This window comes from Natrix helvetica (genome assembly GCF_964273705.1).
Source record: "Natrix helvetica genome assembly, chromosome: 1".
NCBI lineage: Eukaryota > Metazoa > Chordata > Lepidosauria > Squamata > Natricidae > Natrix > Natrix helvetica.
In genome coordinates, this window is record NC_138548.1 from 58,408,946 (window position 1) to 58,433,543 (window position 24,598).

A 24,598-nucleotide genomic window follows, 5' to 3' on the forward strand; every position below is an offset into this window, starting at 1 on the left:
AACACGTGCAGCTTCAACAAAACTGAAGAATGAAAAGTCTAGACTGTTCAAAACTACAAACTGACTTCCAAAGTAAGACAGGTCAGAAGTTTTTGAATATTCATTAGAACATTACAAATAAAGTGTGAGTATATTTACCGATACAAACACATATACATTGAATAGCTTTATGTCATAAATCTTTAGTTCAGAAAAGTGATGTACACATATTCGTGTGTATACTATTTTATACATATGAATACAAAAATGCTTCTTGCTGGAACAGTCTATAATAGTTAGGAGCTATTAAAAGTTTTAACTGCATCACCATCTGGTTGCTAGATATCTACAAGTTATACATGGATTAGATGTGAGTCTCCTAATTTATTTTGGATCTGAACTCAAGATGTGGACCAGATAACCAAGGAGAATTCCCTATTTGCAGATTGAACCTCAATTCACACTATGTTTCCTTGTCCATCTTCAGAGCCATGATTGCCAGCTTTTCCACTGAACCAGATAAAGAGAAATGAGGCATCTATCCAGTGGTGGGATTCAAATAACTTAACAACCAGTTCTCTGTCTTAATGATTTCTTCCAACAACCAGTTCACCAAATTGCTTAGAAAGTTAACAACCGTTTCTCCCGAAGTGGTGCAAACTGGCTGAATCCCACCACTGCATCTATCCCAATAAAGGCCATTCCTGAAATTCTGCAATTATCACGTTATTTATTGAGGACCAAAACAATAACATATACTAAGCAAGCCCCATATTTTCAAAGTAGTTTTGATTATGTTCCCCAATATCTCTTGGAATGTTATACTTTGTTCAGTTACATTATAAAATATTATTTTATTGGTAGTATACCGAACTGTGGACTTCCACAATGAAGCAGATTTTGTTGTCCTTTGCCTAAAAAAAAATTGGTGGCTGATCAGCCCCAATAATATAAGCATTAAGCTGATTCAGAGCCACAGTTCATATTGCTCAACTTGCATAACATTGTGGTAACTGCGCCACAATTAGCGGAGAAAGCACTACTATCTATGAGAGCTTCCCTAATTCATTGCATTGATTCATTCAACCCCTTAACCAGCATTATGGGAGTTAGCAATAACAATAGCACTTAGACTTCATAGTGCTTCACAGCCCTCAGCATATTGCCACCAACAACCTGGGTCTTCATTTTACTGACCTTGGAAAGATGGAAGGCTGACTCAACCTTGAGCCAGGCAAAATCGAACTACTGGCAGTTGGTGGAATTAGAGCCTGCAATACTGCATTCTAACCACTGTGCTACCACGGCTCTAAGTGTTCAATCTCTGAGTTGAGGTTCAAAAAATCTGGGGAAATACCACATTGGAAAAGTTGATCTAAAGGACATTCCAGATTAGATACCGCTGGTTTCACCAGCAGATAAAAGCATTTAGAATGATTAGAACATACTAATTTCAGAGAGAAATCCAAGACCCTATAAGTTTAGGTTGAGTAAGGCATTTGATATGCTGTACACCCAGAGCTCTCCTTGAAGATGTAAGAGGACATCAGGATCGAGGGATAGGGGTTTCATTGTACAAATTACCATGGCCACATAATGATTTGGGGGCTACATAGGAAACATTGTTGGATGGGTAAAGGTCCTCAGTTGTTCTCTGTTCAAGTTGACTTGTTGCAATACAGTTAATTAGTAAGGGCTTAGGGAAGGCTTATCATGAATCTAATTACAGTGCTGAAAAGCTTTAATAATATTCTTACTCTGAAACGTGATGCTATTTACATATTATACCATGACATGACCATGGATAGCTCACAGATCACTGTGGAATCCCACAGAAAAATACACAATATCTCTATGTAGCACTGAAGTAATAGTAACACTACTCACAGTGGTAGTTAAATTTATTATCTTTGCCAGTGGGATGGTGATAGAAAAAGTGTCTGCCTTTGAACTTTGAGAAAGGGAAAGTCATTTTCAGTGCAAAATTAGACATAGTCTCACAAACGCTGTACAAAGCAGCCAATATGTCACAGTTTCAGCTCATTGTTATCATGCTATAGCTATAAGAAATTGTGTGAGAGAATGAGGAGCTAAATTAGAGTTATACATCACAGCAGAGGAACCAGTGCCACATCTATTAGAGAGTGAAGTGGTTTCCTCATGGTAAGTGTTGTAGGCAGTTGTTTCCAAGGGACTGGAAACATGGTGTAGCTAGGATTAGACCTTGCATACAATGGGACAGTAATGAACTTACTCTTTGGCTGGTCATTGGAACCTCCTGGATTTTGGCTCTGAAGTCTAACCATATCTATAATATTGCTTCCAACTTCTTTCAGTTCTTCTTTTCCTCTTAAAATAAACCAAAAATGTTTAAAAATACTATTCATTTTATATTATGGTTCATCGCAGAGTCAGCCAGATGTTCAGACTGGATTTGGTATTTTATCCACCTATCAAGTCCTTCCCAAGGACCTGAGAGGTGTAGATGTTGTTTGATGGTGTTATTGTCACAAGATGTTGGCTGTTCCAAATAAAGCTGCCTTTTGCAATTGACCAATAGTGATTTTGTCAATGCTGATGGTGTTCAGTGATTGCACTTATTACTATTGGTATTATCTTTGCTTTCATTTGCCACATCATTCCACTTCTATTTGCAAGCTTTGTATTTTGTGATTTTCTCTAGTTTTCTCTTCCCTTCTGCTGTCTCTAGGTACAGCCATGTCTGCTATCCAAACTCTTTGTCTTTCTTATTGATAAGCGTTAAGTCTGGGGTGTTATGTGGATGGTTCTTATCGATTTGGATAGTAAAGGTCCAGAGCACTTTTGCTTTTTCTTTTGTATTAGATATTTTATGGTTCCATTAGTTCTTCTTGCAATAGTAACAGTATTTCTCGCAGATATTTCAGTGTTCCATTGTTGCTACTTTGTTGTGCTGTTATTTGTAGTCAGTCTGCACAATCTTGAGGCAGCTAAGTGGTTCATTGTTTCTTCACTGGTGGTTTACTCAGCTTCTTTGTGGAGGTGGCCTTTGCTGTCTGTTGCTGTCTTCTCAATTCTGAATTGGTATGCATTTGACCTTGATCTTGTGCAGCCAAAATTAGCTCCTCTGTCTCTTTCTTCAATTTTCTTGCTCTTAGACATTGCCAGGTATTATAGGCCTTGCTTGCTATTTTTAAATAATGTACTGGCCATGTAATATATTATTATTTATTTTATAATCTTTATTATTTTTATTTATATTTCACATTTCTGAACCATTTCCCTCATTATTTTGTCCTTTAAAACAGTATGGATTTCCAACTTAACATGTTAACTAATCAGGGAAGCAAGAAAGGTTGAGGACTGCTGGTGTAAAGACAGAATCAAGGAAAAAAAAGTTAGCTGGCTTTATCTCTATTAAAAGATTGAGTTGTATGCTGTAAGTAATATGACTTACCTCTTACCTTCTCAAACCATCTTGTTGTAGAACCTTAACACATTGTTACTGAAATGAGAAAAGTGGATATTATTTTGTTCCTCTAGTACGGAACATTACTCCTTTAGAAGAAATGACAGATACATAAAAGCCAGGAAGTCCTGCTCAGGCAAGTTTTTACCCCCAAAATTGTTAGAGTTCTTCAAGTCCAAGTGAGTTCAATGTGCTTACACATATAGCAAAAAGGCATCGGATTAAAGATCCCTGCTGCTATTAACTTTACCTGGGCACCTGGGTAAGGATATATTTATCAAAGTAAAAAATGTATTTATTCAAGCAATAAGCAACCTATATCCTTTGATATTAGAGGGTATTTCCCAAGGCATTAGGATTCAATAGAGTGAGAGTCTTCTTTTGTTTTTTTTCTTGCATACTTGTTCACTATATTATATTTTGTATATGTGGTATTTTTAAAAAATGCTTTACACTGTCCAGAGTTACACTGTTTGAGTTGGATAGGCATACATCTTAAAAATAAATGTGCAGAAGATTCTATAAAGTACATTTTACAATAAAAGTGAGAGTTGAAAATGAAAACCCTGGAATTTTTAACAGATTTTTTCTATTTCTCCTCCTACTAACCATGCTAGTCTGCTCTGTACAATGCATAGAACAGTCGTGAACATCTCCTGTTTTACAACTTCATGTGTTCCACATCATTTGGTGGAATAAATGTTTTATTGTACCTTTTGGAGCAATTTGTGTTTCTTAAGATTTATGATAGTGTCTGAAATAGTGTAGGGTATACATATATGTGTCATTGATTTCATCCATCACCTTTAAGTATAATTAAGTTATACTTAATTATAAATAAATCAACCAATTTATTTTATTTTATCTCTTTATTTAGGCAAACAACAATCATATAAAAAAATTCAACACGAACACACAACCCAGCATATATGACACTGTCTGGAAGTGAATATTCTCATTCACCAACAGGAGACTCATAAAAAATCAATATACCTTAGGAGTAATATGACAGTTGGCAGCATATTAGCAATAGATATTTTTTTCCTCTGGGTTTCCCTTTTTTCATTAGACGCATCTTTTATTTCAGCATCTTTTGCCAATCTTAAAATTTTCTATTCAATTCAGAGAATGTAAGAGTTTAGGAACACTCTACAGTATTTTGAACCTTAAATTACAAATAAAAAGCAAGAATTCCATAAAGAACAATTGACCATTAAACAGAGACTCCCGCAGACAACCACAGGTTCACTAAATGTACCAAAATAGATCTGCTACAAAAGTAAATTTGACCAAATACCTTTGGATAAATCTCAGATCTCAGCAGCCAAGTGGTTAAACATTTATGATTTGATTTTATCTCAGCTTGGAATGTCGTTGGAGTGTCCCACTTCTAACAACTGTTTGCTAAGTTAAAGCTTTAATGTTTACATAGCACTGAATGAAGCAGCCTGGTCTCCAGATGTGAATGCTTCCTTAGACTGGTGCTTTCTATCAGATCACCATCCTAATAGACCCTGCTCCAATCTTCTTCCTTAGGACGTCCACCAGTCTTTGCAATCTGGAATGGAGGAAGGGGGAGGGTGGGGAGGAAGAAAAGGAAACTAATATTAGGAATGTCCTGACTGAAAAGAGACAGTGTTTGCTCTGGACCAATATAACCCAGGGGTGGTCATAGAAGAAACAAAGCATTACTGTAACCGAGACAGGCTCCCAAGGCAGAATGCAGACAATTTGTAAGAAACTTTTCACCTACAACTCAGCCTTGTCACAGTCAGAAGAGGGTGTTAATTCATCTTCCACTCTGTGACAAACACAATATCTCAGGCTCTCATGTCTCCAGGTTTACACAGTATTCTGACACTTTGTCTGTGAAGCTTCTTGTAGAGATGCCTTTACACAAGCAACGTCAAAATCCATGGTATTTGTATGTGGAGGGGAATATATAAGTATATACCCTGCTGCCTTGGTAGTGGTTCTTCTACTATGGAACATCTAATTAATTAAAACACTACGCCTTCATTTCTGCCTCAACTGCACGTGAGCTTTAATTGGGTGCTCCCTGAAGTTTATGTTTTTCTAGATGTGATTATGTAAAATAGCATTTGCAAATGTGTTTGTTAATTATACTTTTATACTGTTCAGTAAGAGAAATTTGGTGGAAAGTGTTGAATGGCTAAACCCTATAGGTGATGTAATAGTTGAAGTGCAGTATTGCAGGCAAACTCTGCCTGCACCTTGGAGTTCGATCCTAACGTGGCTCAAGGTTGATTCAGCCATCCATCCTTCCAAGGTTGGTAAAATGGGGACCAGGAATGTTGAGGGAAATATGAAAATAATACTTCTACACTCCAAATCATCCAGAGAATGCTGTAAAATGCTATGGGGTAGTATACATAAGCCTAAATGCAATTGCTATTGTTATAGAGTTACAATTTCTTTCCACCTCCTACCTTTAGCCTTCTCTAGCTTGATACTCTTTGAATGGGGTAGTACTTACCAGGCATGATGGAAGCTGAAATCCAACATCTTTGGAAGGCAACATGAGGGGAATATTATTCTACTACAATGTTTCTCAATCTTGGCCACTTTAAGAGGTGTGAACTTCCTGTCTCAGAATTCCTCATGCTGACTGGGGAATTCTGGGAATTGAAGTCTCCACCTCTTAAAATGGCCAAGGTTGAGACCCACTGTTCTATTATAAACACTGATACAGATATATCTTGTTGCTCATTGTTACCATAGGTTTTTAATTCAATTTCCAATACTATAGGGAAAAGAACAGTTTCATTTTCTTTCAGCTTTCTTTCTAATTCTTGAGTATTTATTTAGTTAGGTGGCTTTAAGTCTTCTGATAGCTGACAGATCCATGCGGTTCTTTTTGGAAAAAAAATTGGAACTGGTTTGACACCGCTTTCTTCCTAGGGCTGACAGAAAGTTACTGATCAAAAGTTACCATCTTGGATTGGAGTTCTATGTATCTCACATCTGATGAAAACAGACACAAAACTAATTGTGTCCCATCATTTGAGGAGTTTATGACACATATTTCAGCATTTTTTCCTTGCAGATTCCCTTATTCCCAAATGCAGTATAAACCAATTATTTTTAAGAACATACATGGTTTTCATTTGATGATTCAGATCTATAGAATGTCACTGTTGCTACCTCAGTTTCTTCAAGAACCTTTGCATAATCTCTCTTGCCTATATTATGATATACATGAGTATTTTTGCACAGTGATGGAGAATATGGAAATGATACAAGCACACAAGTCTACTGGTCTATGAGATTCTCAGTCATTCAGGTCATGGTTGTCCCAAAGGTGCATTTTTTCAAAAGATAAACGGACTTTGTTTTTTCTTGCAGATGCTTCGCTTCTCATCCAAGAGGTTTCTTCAGTTCAGAACTGAAGCTTTATTCAAGAAGCCTGGATATTCAAGCTGAAGCTTTATTCAAGAAGCTCCTTGAATAAAAAGTGAAATGTCTTAAAGGAAAAACAAAGAAATCCAGTTGCCTTTTGATAAAAATCACCTTTGGGATATGAGACAACTCTTTAGCATTTATCTACTTTTTGATGCATCAGCAGACAATGGCTCTTCATGATCTCTGTTAAAAAGATTTTCCAAATATTTCACCTGAAATGACTAGTAACTACTTGACGTCTTTAGCAGGCATAGCAAAGGATGGAGAAAGTAGTGATAAGAATGTTTTGCAACTCTGAATTTTCCTGTTTCATATACTGAGTAGGGTTGAGGGAAAGAGCAAAGTTGAAGCAATATACAGTCAGTTCATACTGATATTTGCACACGTTATCTATTTTTCTATTAGTCCATGATGGAAAAAAACCTGGAATGTGTTCTAATATGGATTTAAAGTGTTTTTCCCCTCTCAAAATATATGTTTAAATGGGCACTTTGAAATATTGAATTATAGAGAACTCTGTTGTTATATTTGGAAAAACACAATAGCAACTGGTATCTGGTGCTGATTTGTCTGAGATGAAGATTAACTACGGTAATTTTGTTATAACCCTTCTAGGAAAACCTATCAGAAGAAGTAGCAAGGTTCAGAAAAGTGAAAACAATAGAGCAACATTTTAGTCACATTTCAAATAATATATCTGATCTTCGTCAAACTTGTTATTTCATCCTGAATAGCAGTAAATTGATGGATGATGTCAGGTTTCTACATTTTGATACTATGATAATTGGAAATGCTTGGATTTGTAGTCCAAATATCTCTGGAACAAATCATATTGGAAAATTGATCTACTTCTATGAACTGAACATATTTTGGTTGATATTTTAATAGTTATGTATTCCTTTTTCTGTGTTGTACAACTTTTTGTAAAGATACATTTTTCACATAAACATGTGGCATAAAAATACACGTGAACAAAAATGAGCATGAATCCATCTGTGAAGGTTCTAAGAGTTGCCCTAATTAATTTACAAGCCCCAGGATGAAATTCAAAGTAAAACCATTCGTTTATTAGGACTAACATCTTGGCACAGACTTCTGTGTAGCTGAAACTAAATCACATTTAATGGCGTCTGATCTTTACCCCTGTGCCCCCTCCCCTCTGGCTGAGGTCATCAATCACATTCTCCAACAGGACGTTATAGCAGAGTTCTGGACATGCGCATTCACATCCCAGTACAGAAATATGAGACTTTTACTCTGGCCAAAAGTATGCATGGAATTTCCCTCCCCTTCTCAAGGTGATAGTAGTCATGGAAACGCCTTAGGCATTGACATCCGGCTCCCCTCACTTCCTGAAAGCGACCTGTATAAAACAAAGCAATTTGAGTACAGGTGTATAACATAGGGATGTGTCCCTCCCCCAGGCTTGCCTGGATTTTCTGCATGGAATTTTACTATAAGGCGATCAGCCTGGATATTTCTACTTTTCACCCAAGATGCCACTGATAAGGGGTAGCCCTTCCACTTGATTAAGTATTGGAGTTGTCTCCTGTGCCACCTTGAATCAAGGATACGCTGAACTTCATAATGGGTTTGGCCCCCTATGACCATAGGGCCCGTGGTCTCAGAGTGGATCCAATCACGGGTTTTAAGAGGCTGCTATGGAATGCTGGGCGTATCTTCCCCAACAATCGAGGCAGTTTCAATTGCACTGTGACTGGGTTGAAGATCTTTACTATAGGGAATGGTCCAATAAACTTTGGCCCCAGTTTCTTGCTAGGCAGTTTTAATCTCAAATATTTTGTGGAGAGATAAACCTTCTCTCCCACCCGGAATGGCCGTTGCGGAGCCTGGTGTTTGTTGTTTCTTATAGGTTTGTGCCGCTTTAGCCAGTGCCTTTTTGACATTTTCCCAGGTCGCTTTCAGCATTGACATCCAGTCAGCCAAGCTGACTGAGGAGGGGGGATCCCTTGGATACTCAGGCATTGGGACGAAGTCCATACCGCTCACTATTTTGAATGGCGTGAGTCCTGTGCTACTGTGGACAGCATTATTGTACGCGACCTCAGCAAAAGATAAAAGGTCTGCCCAATTGGACTGCTGATAGTTCACGTAATACCTCAGGTACTGCTCTAGCATGGCGTTTAGTCTCTCTGCTGCCCCATTGGTGCTCGGATGAAAAGCTGAACTAAGACCCTGTGATGATCCAATGGACCGCAGGAACTCCCTCCAGGACTTAGCCGTGAACTGGACCCCTCTGTCTGAGATAATTCTTCGAGGTACTCCATGCAGTCGGTAGATATGCTTCACAAACAGTTTAGCCAGCTTGTGAGCTGAGGGTAGTCCGCTACAGGGTATGAAGTGTACCTGTTTGGAGAACAGGTCTATTACAGTCCAAATCACTGTATTTCCCCCACTTTTTGGCAACTCTACTATAAAGTCCATTGCGATCTCCTCCCACGGCCTCGTTGGCTCTGCTACTGTTTGCAGTAGTCCAGGGGTTTTTCCTGGTCGTCTCTTCATTGTGGTACAAATGGTACAACTTTTCATATAACTATCTACATCTTTCTTCATGCCAGGCCACCAGAATTGCCTCTGGACTAAGTGTAAAGTCTTTAGGAACACAAAGTGGCCTGCTGGTTTGGCATCATGACTCCTCTGGAGAACTAGGGTACGTAGGGATTCTGGAGAGTTTTGTCCCCTTCCATGCAAGGTCATCTCTCTTTGTCAAGATGTGTTGGTTGGTTTGGAAACAGGGGTCTACTAGCAACTCAGTTTTGAGCCTCGTGGTTAGGTCGCTCGCAAGTTGGTCTTGCCGGTCACGGCGTTGCCATCTGGTGGTCACTTGGGTAGTGGTTTGGGCAGCAGGAATAATGGCATCCACTACGTGCCATCCCAGTACAGAAATATGAGACTTTTACTCTGGCCAAAAGTATGCATGGAATTTCTCTACCCTTCTCAAGGTGATTGTAGTCATGAAAACGCCTTAGGCGTTGACACCATCAGTATATAGGAAATTAAATATACAACACTTTTTGTGATTTTCTGGAAGTTAAGCAGAAACATTAATGTAATATGAAAAGGAATTCCACTCTCTGCACAGAGAGCTTTTAAGGACTAATGGATGAGAAATAGAGATCTACAACAATTATCCCTAAAAAAGATACTATAGTTCGTACCAATTTTCATGATGCAAGCTGGAACAGCAGAGGTGAACAATAAATACGGAAACTGTAACTTTTTCTTCACGAAATACAAGCTTGCATACCACTTTTTATAGCATTATTCAAAAAAAACTTCTAGCTTTTCATACAGTTGTGTATAAATATACCAACCCAAAAAATAATTGTAGTGGAAAGACAGTGGAAAATGTAAGAGAGTTTTTGAGTAACAGAATATGATGCCAGATATGTATTTAATTATATTTTTCATATTCTCTATATTGCTGAAAATCACTGCCTGGACTCAAAGAATTACAGGGGTAGAAGAGGGTCACAAAGGTGTGACTGTGCTTATAGTTATTTAATTTTGAGCATTCCTGGTGAAAGCATAGATGAACAATATTATGCTTGTCAATGGCCACATGTATTCCCTCTCCTCTCTTTTGAGGAAGCAACCAGGGTGACAGGACAGATACATATATGTCTGGGTCTTTTTTTTAATTTTCCAGGTTATTTATTTAATTGGTCATTTTTAAAGTAATCTATTCTAAAAATAATAAGTTTGGTAAAAAAAAAAGCTTGTTGATTTGCTGTTGAAATTGGCTTCCATCAACTTGGAGCTTCCATAAAATACTCTATGGGCCTCAGTGAGGTAAAACACTAAACCTAAAAATGGAAATTGTGCCCCTCTCCCCATCCTTCAGATATTTCAAGGGAAAAGCCTAGTTTCTCTCTTTGCCTAATCCCATCAAATGCAAACTGACTTTCCATGCCCCCAACAAAGCCCCCTTGCAATCCTACCTCAACCAAAGAATAGAACCAACCAAAGAATAGAAGCCCTTATCAGCTCACAGTACTATAGCCCAAGGAGTTAAAAATAATGCAACCTAGAGAAACTCCAACTTTACATCATGTATCAGCTGATGAGTCCTAACATTCCATCTCCTTAACAATGGGCTCCTTTAGTTTTGCTGCCCTCCTGAAAGGCTTACTTTTGTAACTGTAGAACTCAACTCATATACACTGCCAAGGACCTACCTAGCTTGCCCAAACTGGTCTGCCAATCAGATGTCTAGGATTTCCTGCCTTATAGTTCTCAACCTCTATAAAAATATTTGCTTTATATTTGCTTTTGATAGTTTAGGGTGCATCTTTCTTGTACAGCAGGCACCTAATGATAATTAGTACTTTTCCTCAGTGCTATGCGCTTACTTTGGCAAAATCCTGGACACTATAGTGCAGTGATGACTAACCTTTTGTGATGAAAGCGTGTATGCGCAACAGCGCATGCACACGTCCCCCCTTGTGGCCCATTTTGGGCCTAGCAGGCCCTCCCTGTAGCCTCCTGGGATCAAAAATGGGGCATGGGGTGCACACTGTCCCCCACGCATGCACACGTGTCTCCTGCATGCGCAGCAGAGACCAAAAAATCAGCTGGCTGGTGGGAGGCATGTGCGCATGCATGCATGGTGGAGTTGAGCTGGAGTGATGAGCTGGATGGAGTGCCCAAAGAGAGAGCTCCGCGTGCCACCTGTGGCCCACATGCCATAGGTTCGCCATCATGGCTCTGGTGCATACAAAAGGCATCAGGTAACAATTAACAGACATCTAGGATCTGAAGGATTATCCAAGTCATTGATATTAGACTAACTATGTAACTATTTGGGGATTTATGTCTCACTTAATCCCTATCTTCTCATGAAGTCAGCACTCTTTCTGTCCCTTGTTGTTTTCATCATTAGCATATATGTACAAAACTATCTTCATTCCATCGGAAGGAAGGCCATCGATTCTGCATGAAGCCTAATTGGAACTTTAGTAATATTTGCAAGTGAATTTCAATACTATTTGAATTGCACATCTATTAGAATATAAGGAATACAATAACTTAACCCAAGAACCTAAAACATAAATGGGAAGGCTTGAGGAACCATAGAGTTGACAAGGCAGAATAGAGTTGTCTATGTTTGAAAAGAAATACCCATTGGATGAAAGTTGCTGTCTTCTGTTTAACTTTGGAACTGTCAGGCCTCATTGAAAATAATGAGGCCTAACAATCATGGCTCTTGCTCTTTAAATGAATGATGACGGCTATAATCAGAATAAGGTAGGCCACACCAAATATAAGGAATGCGAGGCCACTTTGCCTTTTGTTTTATTTGTGAACAGGCATGTATATTTTTGAGGGCTAACTTTTTTTTAAAAAATGAACCCAAATTAGAAGCAGATTATCAAAATAAGATGAATCTCAAATGCTATATAGCCTCTAACTGCATGTAAATTCCATTTGAAGAGAAGGGAGGGATTTACAATTGGTAGCACTGACCTATCCTGACACTATTCCTATTGCTCCCTCCCCATTCTCTAGCTCAAGGTGTCACTATAACTTTCTTCAGGGATTCCAGGCTGCTCATTCTTCCCCTATTCTATTGTTCCACGGTCTAATTCATTATATTTTTTGCCTCTCTGAAGAAAGAGTTCCAAGAGAGTATATTCCAGAGCATGGCCACAGCATAGGAGAAGACTTTAGCTATATGCTTAGGAAATTATTTCCAAAGCAAATTGTAACCGTAGGAAAAAGGCATTCTTCTTCCTATCCAACTTTATGCCCGGCTATGATGCCATCACAATTTTTTCTGGATTTGCATGATGTTCATACAAAAAGAAAAAAAACCCCAAATATATAGCCATGGATGTGTGCTGCAGAGATGTGCGAGGAGAATATGATTCTTCAAACATACCGAATGGTTAACATTTGAATAGTGCTTATAATGCCATATTCTGGTCTCTAGATATTCTGATCAAATATTCTATTGTATCTTAAGTGAATGCCATGCTCTCCTGTTTTGTTTCTGCAATCTATGCAGTCCCTATACCAAGTATTGAGGATTTTACAAACTTCTCAATAGATTTAGCTGAATTAGGTGCTTTTTTTCCCTTATTTTTTTTAGCAGGTATTTTGATTTTCTAATAAACAAACCTGTAGTTTACTAAAGAATTATATTTTTTTAGAAATCAAAGTTTCACGATCATTTCTCAGTTCACCCAAAGGATAAATCTTCCATTGCTCTCATTGTAACACTGAATATATTTAAAATGACTAAAATGGACATCATAAATTTTATTCATTTATAAAAAATAAAACATAAGCACAAATTTGTCAGACAAATTTGTTGCCAGAGATAATTTGACTACAACTAGATTTTATGGATTGTAAAATATTAAATTATTTTCATACATAAATTATTTTATTTGAAACAATCAAATAAATATTCCGATCCTATGGTTCAAACTAGACACTTGGCAGAATTAATTCAAACATATTTTTAAAAACTTCTCATGATTTTTATCTTACTATCATATTCAAAGTGGCTTTTTTGTGTATTTTTTCAAACATTTTAACAGTTCTATTTCATTTTTAAGCCAAGTTTTTGTATTGCTATGGAATTATTTCTAAAAGGAATGAAAAACATAAAAATACTAAAATGGTATGGATTTGTTATATCTGGGGGAAAAGAATTTAGGTAAACATTAATTGGCAGGAACATCTGTCTCTTTCATAATGTAAAAGTTAACTCCTTATATGTTGATTTCTGTAGCCATTATTCAAGTAGTTAAAACTGCTTTAGAAAAGATAATTTAATCGTGCTATTTAACATATTATGGATTTTTTTTAAAAAGGCTACTATGCTTCTTAGCACTGAGCAAATTATATGGCTCTAAACTAAATTTCACACCACCAGTTGTTTAAATTCTACTGGATTAGTAGTTTATATCATTTAACTTTGTGATGCCAATACTTGGGACTACTTTAAAATCTTTCACAATGATGCAACAACAAATCTGTTGAGTATTCTTAGTATAGTCTGTTACTGACATATAAACATATGTATGTATATATGTATATGTATGTACTGTGTGTGTAGATAGATAGATAGACAGACAGACAGAGATATAGAAATAGATATAGATATAGATGATATAGATATAGATATCCACTATAAATGAAATGAATAATAAGTAAAATTTCTGGATTATGTGGAATCTGAAAGCTACTCAGGTTTATGTGGATCACTCATTTCAAATATGTCCACTACTGTTATTAAAAGTTGTTTAGAACAAGAAACAGGCTACAGTATAAAGGCTTTTTCTTCTGAATACAACTATTTAGGACAGGTGATATCAGTGAGGATAGAGAAATGGCTTCAAGTAAAAGGATTATGTGGGGCATTGAGTCAATAGAAATTTTTATTTCTACCATCGTTAGAAAATTCCAGAATGACCTTCTACATTATTCAAAGAGGAAGTAAAATGTTAATCATTGGCTTAAAACTTTGGAAATTACTTTTGTAATTCAGCACTTTCTGTTTTGAATTAGACTGCTTTCAAAAAAACTCATCATAACATATTATACGTATAACGTTTACTAAAATAAAGTAAAATAATAGATAACTAATGCAAAGTTGTCATTAATGATGTTGGATTTGCTTAATTTCTTACTCCTTTCTCCATCTGTGTCTTTTCCTTTAGATACAATATGAAAATCCATGATAACCACAGGCCCTGTTTTGATATTTTTGGCCAGTAATGTGATTAATCATTACATCTGGAAGGATCATTCTTTCTTGACCTCTTCAAGTACTTAATAGCAACTGAAAAAAAATGTTTAAAGAAATATGAGAAGATGCCTGCTTTGTCTTTTCATTGTTCACATAAACTGGAAAACTCATCCAGATAGAGCTTTTAAAAAGTAATATTTTCATTATGTTGCTCATTTCTTGACTTGACACAATGATTCTGTTTAAAACGTGAAATATGTGTGTGTGTTTTAAACAAATTAAGATGAAATTTTATAGCTTTGTTAGTAACACTTCTAGATTGTTTCTAGATCTCAAAATAGGAAAGAGATAAAATACATGGAAATCACACAAACTAACTGACTCATAACAAATAAAACATGAAGAATTACTGGTGCCTCCAATGGTGCTAGTCCAGCTCAAATAAATATTATGAAATGATTCCTAAATTTGGGGTTAAGTAACTGCTGAAGGGACAAAGCATCATAGTGGGCCATTGAAAATATTTCTCTGTGTGTCCATAGTATTTAAACCTGATTAAATTGTTATTTAAGGCATTGATAGATGTCGTAATATTATTCATCATTCAGAAGAGGAATGGCTTGCTCCACACACAGAATGCAATTCTGTTTCAACCCCTTTCACATGTTGGGATTCAGAGTAAGATAGCAGGTGAAGTACCTCCTTTGGATGGTATGTGGTAGCAACAGGAATTCATAAGTTGCTGCACTGAAAAAAGAAGAGAAGCAATGGTATCTACAGATTCAGAGAGCTTCTGGAAGAAGTTTGGATCTCCAAACCAGTGTTTTTCAAGCTTGTCATCTTTAAGAGGGATGGACTTCAATTCATAGAACCTGACCTCTTAAAATTGTCAAGTTTGGAAATCACGTTTCTAAACTTTCACCTAAAGGCTCAAGTATGCTGCTACAGATATATATTAGTTAACTTAGTAAACATTTACTACTTGCGAAATGTGAAAATATATTAGTGCTCCCTAAGCAACCAAAAGCCCCGCAGATTAAAACGAATAGTTTGAATTCTGCATGGAAAGATACTCTGGCTCTGAAAAAGAAAAGGGGGGAGGGTTTGGTCATAGGTGTCACATGAGCATTCAACAAATGAGTAAGACTTATTTGGGGTATTAATGACTCTAAAGATGGTAAATTTGTGAAGAAGAAAGCAGAAAGCTACACAATCTCTACAAACCACGATTAAGTGAAAAAAGGTATTAAGAGGGTTTTGGCAAATTTAATCATCTGTTAGTTATGAAGGTATGTTAGGTATTCCCTCCCCCCCCACAATAAATAGGGATAAAATAATTTCAAAATGTTCAAATGAAGCTCTCAACATTTCTTCTTCTTGTCAGTTATAACAACAAGAAAAACTGGCCAATAGTACTGAAACTGCAAAACGGATAGGAGGAGAACCTTAAGCAAACTAAACATTCAGAAAAATCCATCCTTGCACAATTTGCAACTTTACCCTAAGGAATAAACATGGTGATACAATCAACCACAGTATCTTTATATAAAACAGTATATAATAGCATACAGAAAAAATATCTGACAATAGATTAATGAAAAGGTTTGGATTTTTTTGACACCAATCTCCTTGTGAAAAAAAAAAGTGGGAGATGAAAGAATGTTAGAGAATCCATTAGTTATGCCCTAAAACTGCATCACAATAAATTATGTAAAGGCAGCAACATTGCCTGGCTTTGCTCCTGTGGCCAAATAAAGTGAGAATAAGTTGACCACACAATTTATGTCAACATTTACTTCTTTACTACTACAAGGATAATGCAGTAATCTGGCTATTTTTCTCAACTATCATTCAACTTTGATTACTCCAAACATTGCAGTTTTCTCCAGTGGGTCTTTACTGTGTGTCTCTGAAATATCTAAGTTTTTAGTTAGTGTTTCCAGTGAACAATCTTATTTGACTTCATGTCATATTGCAGGGGTGTCCAAACTTGGCAACTTTAAGACTTGTGGACTTCAACTCCCAGAATTCCCCAGCCAGCTGCGGGAATTCCCCAGCCATAGCAGAGTTGGAAGGGACCTTGGAGGTCTTCTAGTCCAACCCCCTGCCTAGGCAGGAAACCCTATACCATTTCAGACAGATGGTTATCCAACATCTTCTTAAAGACTTCCAGTGTTGGGACATTCACAACTTCTGGAGGCAAGCTGTTCCACTGATTAATTGTTCTGTCAGGAAGTTTCTTCTCAGTTCTAAGTTGCTTCTCTCTTTGAACAGTTTCCACCCATTGCTTCTTGTTCTGCCCTCAGGTGCCTTGGAGAATAGTTTGACTCCCTCTTATTTGTGGCAATCCCTGAGATATTGGAACACTGTTATCATGTCTCCCGGTGTCCTTCTTTTCATTAAACTAGACATGCCCAGTTCCTGCAACTGTTCTTCATATGTTTTAGTCTCCAGTCCCCTAATCATCTTTGTTGCTCTTCTCTGCACTCTTTCTAGAGTCTCCACATCTTTTCTACATCGTGGAGACCAAAACTGAATGCAGTATTCCAAGTGTGGCCTTACCAAGGCATTATAAAGTGGTATTAACACTTCACGTGATCTTGATTCTATCTCTCTGTTTATGTAGCCTAGAACTGTGTTGGCTTTTTTGGCAGCTGCTGCACACTGCTGGCTCATATTTCAATGGTTGTCCACTAGGAGTCAAAGATCTCTCTCACAGTTACTACTGTTGAGCAAGCTACCACTTATACTGTACCTGTGCATTTTGTTTTTCTTGCCTAAATGTAGAACTTTACTCTTTTCACCAGTGAATTTCATTTTATTAGATAGTGCCCAATGTTCAAATCTGTCAAGATGCTTCTGTATCTTAAGCCTATCTTCTGGAGTGTTGGCTATTACCTTCAACAAGAGATTACTTCGCTTGTTCTCACTTTATGCTGTAAAAAGTTATCATCAGCATATCTAAGGTTATTGATTTCCAAGCAAATTCAATCCCAATGTCTATTTCTTCTGGATAAGAATTTTAATAATCCATTTTTGCATATAAGCTAAATTAATATGGTAACAAAATGACTTTGGTACAATTTCCCCCCAAATTTAACTCACTTCATTGTTCCATATATTTTCTGTTGTTTCCTTGTTAATAAATTCTTCAATTGGCTGATAAGCTAGCCCAGTACACCCTTGTTTTTAGAGTTAATTCTTCTAGAAAACTTCAGAAAAGCAAATAGCAGGAAAACTTCAGAAAATCAAATAGCAAGAAAACATATTTCAAGTTTTTTTTGTTTTGATTGTAGAAAAGATACAACAGAAATGATAAAGTTGAAATTATTAAAAATGCCTCACCTTATCCTTGCACGAGGTGAAAGGGCAACAAAACAGAGAAGAATAACACTGAACTGCAATCAACACAGATGGAGGGAAAGAAAACACAACAAGACGGATAGCTTTGTTAAGAAGATTAATTTCTTGGAAAGGGTCAAAAATGACTCAATGTTTATATATACAGGTGCTTGAACATTTTTAAGGCAAATTAGATGATTGCTGGAAAAAAATTCTTATTTTCCTCAGTGTTATTGGTGGCACAACACACTTTATTAAAGCAGCTTAAGAGTTCCACAAAACCCCACACAATTCAGCTTTGCAAAACAAATGTAATGCAGAAACACTTGACACCAAAACTATTATTGGATGCAGAATATTTCTATTTTTGTAAATGCACACAGAAAGAGGGAGAGTCTATGTTGCTTATATAGCTGAATTTAAAACATGTCTGAACATTGAAAACTTGGCAAAGGGCTACCTGGTGCACTGGTGTGTGGAATTTTGAAATACATTTTAAAAAGTCTCTTAACAGAGCAGAAAGCAATTGAAATCATTGTATCTATGGTAACTGCTGCCAGAGATATTAAATAGGTGCAGTAGAGTAAAATCAAATATAAAGAAGCTTATAATAGCCTTTGGACAGATGGTAGCAGTAAAAATGAACTGTGCTATCATTGTGGCAGAGTTTCATATATACTAATTCAATTGACAGACCGGATTTTATCATAGATTTTATCTGTTATTTATTATTTTATTCTAGAATTTTTAGTTGTATTTTTATTGAGTGTTTTTATTTGTTTTGGTCTCTGGTCTATGGCTGTTAGAATTCTGATTGTAACTCAATGGAGATTTAAAAGAGAAACATGCAAATGTAGTTTACTTACTTTCCAATCAAATATCACATAACATTAGAAATATTATTTTTGTACATCAAAGTAATAAAAGCATCCTAGTGAGACCTGACGGTGATTTTGGAGTTCACTAACACTTGAAGGGTCAAAAGTTCTCCATTTTTATTCTAATGGATAGTTGTAATGTGGCTTCAGGCAGGCAAATAACATTGATGCAGAATTGATCAAGCTTGTGGATGATCTCTGAGTTGCTTAGAATGCAGCAGGATGAATGTGTATCCATCCTGGCTTTTTATGATCATACCACCAATCATGGAATTGTTCTGGGCCAGGAGAGAAGGTTGGGAGTGGAAGGTTTGTTCTTCAGTTTTTCCTTCCTGCCCTATGGAACAGATTCCCCTCAGATGTAAGGACAATCTAATATTACAAGATTTTCAGAAGGCTGTGAAGACCTGGATCTTTCCCCAGGGCAGGCTGTTAGTTTGGGGTCCAGTATGGATGTTGTAGGAGTTTTGTATTTTTAACAAGGGTGCCTCAACCCATGTTTTTGTGGTTATTTTTATTTTATTCTTGCTGATATTTTATATGGCATGTTCACAGCCTAGAGTCTCATTGAATAGATACGTGGGCTTACACATTTCACAAACAAACAAACAGAAACTGTAACATGATAGTCTTCCTAATCAATTCTTGTTAAACTTAACTGAACACTTTTTCATCTGAGGTATAATCTTATCCAATTTTATGCATGAATAATGTAATAGAAATAGTTTGCTGGCAGGATTTATCTACAGTTCTACAATAGTGCAGCTAAAATTGGAGCTGGTCTTTTTATGGCTTCATTCTAGCAAATACATAGGCTTATGAATATTCAATTTTATGAATATATCTTTATGTACTTATTTGCATTATTTGGATGGCACCACAGTTTTATTTTTATTCAGACCACTCAAATGATTCATGGTGGTTTACATAATAAACATAAAACTAACGTAACACAATCAACCCAACAACCCTCCCTACCTAAAGCAAAAAAAAAAGCTTAGATAAAATAGACATCAAGTCACCATCAATGTAAATATCAAATATTAAAAGATATTTAAAGACACTGGGTCTTTAAAAAAACCAATGTCTTCAATGCCCTTTAGTATGTCCAAATGTAGAACAACCCTTTCATCAGATTTTTCTACCCCCACCCCCCGAGTAGAAATATATCCACTGAGGTTATAACGAACAATTCCCTGGAATGCCTTTCCAGCTATGTTTTAAATTTTCAAACTTCACTTGAAAGTGTCAGTGACATAGTATTTTTTTTGTTATCCCTCTTAAAAGACAAGGATCCACAACTTGGAAACAAAGCACATGGTTGATTTAAGAATTCTGGGAGTTGAAGTCCACAAGTCTTAAAGTTGCCCAGTTAGAAACTCATGCTCTAGATCAGTGTTTCTCAAACTTGGCGACTTTAAGTCCTGTGGACTTCAACTCCCAGAATCCCCCAGCCAGCATAGCTGGCTGGGGAATTCTGGGAGTTGAAGTCCACAGGACTTAAAGTCGCCAAGTTTGAGAAACACTGCTCTAGATCACCATTTCTTGAATCATTTTCAGTTACCCTAAACCAGGGGTGTCAAACTTGATTTCATTGCGGGCTGCATCAGGATTGTGTTTGACCTTGGGGGAGTGGGAGTGGCCAGAGTAGGCATGGCCTGCTCAATGTTGGGGATGTCTGTGGCAGTCCGGGCACTTTGCCAGCAAAAACAGGCTCCTAAGCTCCGTTTCCGGCTGTGAAGGCCTCCTGCAACCCTCTGCCTGCGAAAATGGAGCTCCATTTTTACCGGCAGAGGGTTGCAGGAGGATGTTGCAGCTGGAAACAGAGCTCGGGAGCCTGTTTTCGCTGGCAGAGGCATGGCGGGCCGGTGCCTCACTGTTTTCAGGGTGTTCCCGCTGGCCAGATCTAAGCACCCCAGGATCTGGGCAAAATCTGGGCCCCAGGCCTTGAGTTTGACATCCCTGCCCTAGACAATATGAGATTAAAATCCAGCAAGGCAATTTCATAACTTATTTTATTAAATATTAATAAAATATGTATAAATAATAAAATATTTAAGGTTATTAAATATTGGTTTGTTTTTGTCAAAATAATGTTTTGTCAACTGATTTGTACAGTTCTTTTGTTTTAATATGCTCACTGTTATGAGTATTCTGAGAATTTTCTGTGTTGGGACAATGATAGTAGACAGTACTTAAAATCTTCTGCAGTTATGTTTTGCCTTTAAACTATTGGACTTTCTTTTAAAAATGGTTCTTTGCATATGGCCTTAGTTATACCTGAATGGTAATTGATAAAATATGTGGATGATTCTTTTTCAAACCTTTAACGATACCATACATGTCGGCTGACTCCCTGCAAATAAATGTTCCCAACGAAGTAATAACTGGAATTATTGAAGGGTTTAAAACAACTGTGATGTCTGCAATCAATCTTAAATACCTAAACAAACTTTGTAAGTTCTCAGCTGAATCACACACAACCTCCTTTATACATTGGTATTAGTCTTAATTCTACACAAACCTTAATCCCTAAAGCAGACCTAGTTTGCATACCCACTGTCATAAAATCTAGTGACTTTCCTGTGCCCTTTATTCACTTATTCCATAATTCATATGTCAATTAAAGGGACTCTCATCATAGTGTGTATTGGGAACCTGCTTTCTTCATTTTCAGACTTCCTTCTGTTCCTATTCTAGGAAGGTTTGCATGACTTATACAATTCTTCAGATATTCTTTATATGTTTGTGAGCAGAATGATGGAGTTAGACGCTATAGTGATTTGCTTAGGAAGATCTCCTTAGATGTATAAGAACCAGCAAGTGGGAACATTTATAATCTACAGTCATTGATAACTGCTTCTTCCCAGTCAATACTTTTGAAAATCATTGTCTCAAATAATTGTATGCAACAATTTATTTGCGTTTAAAGACAAGTTTGTCAAATAAACTAAATTGTAGGGCAAACCGCTAATGTTCACTCCAATGGAGGAAAAATCAAGTATTTAGTTCATTTGGCTGACTTTCTCATTCAATAAAAAGAGGAAGTATAAAAAGAACGGAATGATTGTGATGCAGTGTAATGTAACATACTTTTTAAAAATACAGAGAACTACTGTATCATTTACAGCTTTGGAAGCGTATCATGACAGCTAGACCTGTCAAACCAGTGCTAATGTGTGGCATGGGAATCATGGGACATGGGACTTCCCAACAGCACCTGGGAGCTCCCACAATAAAATACTAATTCTAAAATAACAAATATTAAAAATCAGCCCAAATCTTGCAGGATTGCAATTATGTTGTGCAGTGTCAGTGTTCTTACATGGTATTGCATCAGACTTTGGATGAAAACCCTACATTCTTTCTAATTCTCTGAAAAGAGCAATCAGATTACTTTTATTTCTTAGATATTTTATTCAGGAAGACTATTGACATATTGGCTCTTGGTTTCTCAGATAAAGTGGGAAGTTGATGCCTGGTTATTTATAGTGGTAAATTAGTTACATTTCTAATAAAATACGTTTTAAATGTTTCTTTTCTCTTACTGGTAACTTGAATGCCATTGTTTGCTGAAAAAGAAAGGTGTAGAGTTTCTGCTACTATTTTATACAGGTGCTTCAAGGCACATGCATAAATAAAGCACCAGTCTGCAACTCTTAAAGCAACTATGTCATTTCCTGGATGAAGCATCAACTGCAAAAAGCAATTGCATCAGTGATTCTGGGAAAGAAGCAGCTGTTTTAAGGAGTTGTGGACAGATGCTATATTTGTGCCTCCATATTCTTTCAAATTCAAATGCAAATGCTGCAGAGCCCTTATATAGAAATGAAAAAAAAATCACAAGCGATACAGTCTCTTATATTGCATGTTCTCAGGGGTTCTAAAGGAGATGAAACTTTCACCAACATATTGCTTGCAGCTTACTGAAATTATAGGAGGAGAGAATGAAAAAAAACCGTTAACCGGGACAAGAAAACAAAACCCTTTACAGCCAACTTTAATAATCTTTTCTCTTTGTCTGTGTTCCTTCAAGTTAAGCTTGACTCCTGGTGATTGCCTGGATAAATCCCTGTAATTTTACTGGCAGGATTTTCATAAGGTGTTTGCCACTCCCTTCTTTCTAGGATTGAGGATGAGTGACCAGTCGAAAGTCACCCAGCTGACTTCATGCCTAAAGCCGAACTAGAATTCAGGTCTCCTGGTTTCTAGCCCAATGCCTTCAACTGCTACAACAAACTGGTTGATAATCATCCATTGGTTTCAAAGTGAAATAAGTTGAAAACTTCCATTAAGGTAGTCCTTGACTTACAACAACAATTGAGCCCAAAATTTCTGTTGCTAAGTGAGACATGTCTTAAGTGAGTTTTATCCCATTTTACAATCCTTCTTGCCACCGTTATTAAATGAATCTGGCTTCCCTATTGACTTTGCTTGTCAGAAGGACACTGCAACTGTCATAAATTTTAGTCAAACTTCAGCAAAATCTGAATTTTGATCATGTAACCATGGTGATGCTGCAGCAGTTGTGTGAAAAATGATCATGTTACTTTTTCAGTGCCGTTGTAACTTCAAACAGTCATTAAATGAATGGTTGTAAGTTGAGGACTACCTGTATAACATAATACACGCTCTACTTTATGATATAGTTAATTTTTGTCTTTTCAACATCATAGTTAATCGATTAGGAAATGGAAGGAGGAATCTGGAAATGTGATCTTTTCATTAAAAATCATAATTCTGTGAAACAAAAATTTATTACTATCTTAAGATGATATCAAAATATTTCTGGGCAGGACCTCAATATGAAAAACAAACTTCAGTGATGCATTCAGAATATTCTTTTAACTAGTTATTGAGAAACTAGGTTTAAAAACTAAATTTAAGTAAAAAACCCCAAAAGATTCTTAATAAAATAATGTGTTAAAAATATTAATTGAAACTATTAAATGAGCAGAATATAATTTTAAAAAGGAAAAAATGCTTGGATAAAGCAAATACTCTCACCTCAAAATGAACATTACTATATTGTTCCTACTTACTATTTTATTAACCCAGCCCATTCTGAATTTGAAAAAAAAAATAGAAGGGACAAGCTAAATTTACACCACCTAAGCATTCAGATTTTCAGGAAGGCTCCTTCTAACCAGACCAAAAGAAGAAATGAAAGCGTATAAATATTAGCAAGTCCAGCTTTGAAGCAGTCTCCAATTTAACAGACTGTTGTGCGCTATAGACACCAATCTGTACTTCAATGTTTATGTTTGCTGCTAAAAACCTCAGACTTTAGACCTACATATAAAAGATAGTCACACAGTTCTTTTCTGAGACACTGACCTGGATCCTGATTTAAAAATGAACAAGCCATCTTTATGTAATTAAATCTTTGTTTTGATCCATTAGTATTCAGCAAAGTGCCGTTTTATAAACCCTCACCCTGAATAGGCAGTGCTGGAGGTAACCATCTGCAGCTTTAGACTCCAAGCTTGAATTGATGAAAAGAGCTTTGTCTTTCCATTGCCAAGGTCGATTCTTCCAGTCATCCAGGCATTCCCCTCAGACAGAATCCATGGAGCTGACACTCTTACACCCATGTGCTAAATTCCCTTCTCCTCATGGTTTCCTTCGCTCACTATCCTCTAGAAAGGCCCTCCGAGTCTTAACTACATTCTTTTCATAGCCATGTTAGGGGGAAAATGGACTTCATAATATCTTTCCCCGACCCATAGGGGTAAGTGATTAGTCCCCTGTCTCACATTGTGGTGCAGTTATTCAGAGAGTCATTTTTGTTCTTGAACTATGCTGCTT

The 24,598-nt window shown here is 36.8% G+C and overlaps 1 protein-coding gene across 2 annotated transcripts in view; it reads right to left on the reverse strand.

Annotated features, from left to right (window-relative positions):
• Positions 1 to 4,265: 4,265 nt before the first annotated feature.
• The window catches only part of MIPOL1 (mirror-image polydactyly 1), a 215,445-nt gene continuing 195,112 nt past the window's right edge, over positions 4,266 to 24,598 (reverse strand). For both annotated transcript variants that reach the window (XM_081968555.1, XM_081968556.1), the window contains exon 12: positions 4,266 to 4,985. In XM_081968555.1, the coding sequence (XP_081824681.1) occupies positions 4,919 to 4,985 (67 nt within the window). In that variant the 3' untranslated portion in view covers positions 4,266 to 4,918. The remainder of the gene's footprint in view (positions 4,986 to 24,598) is intronic.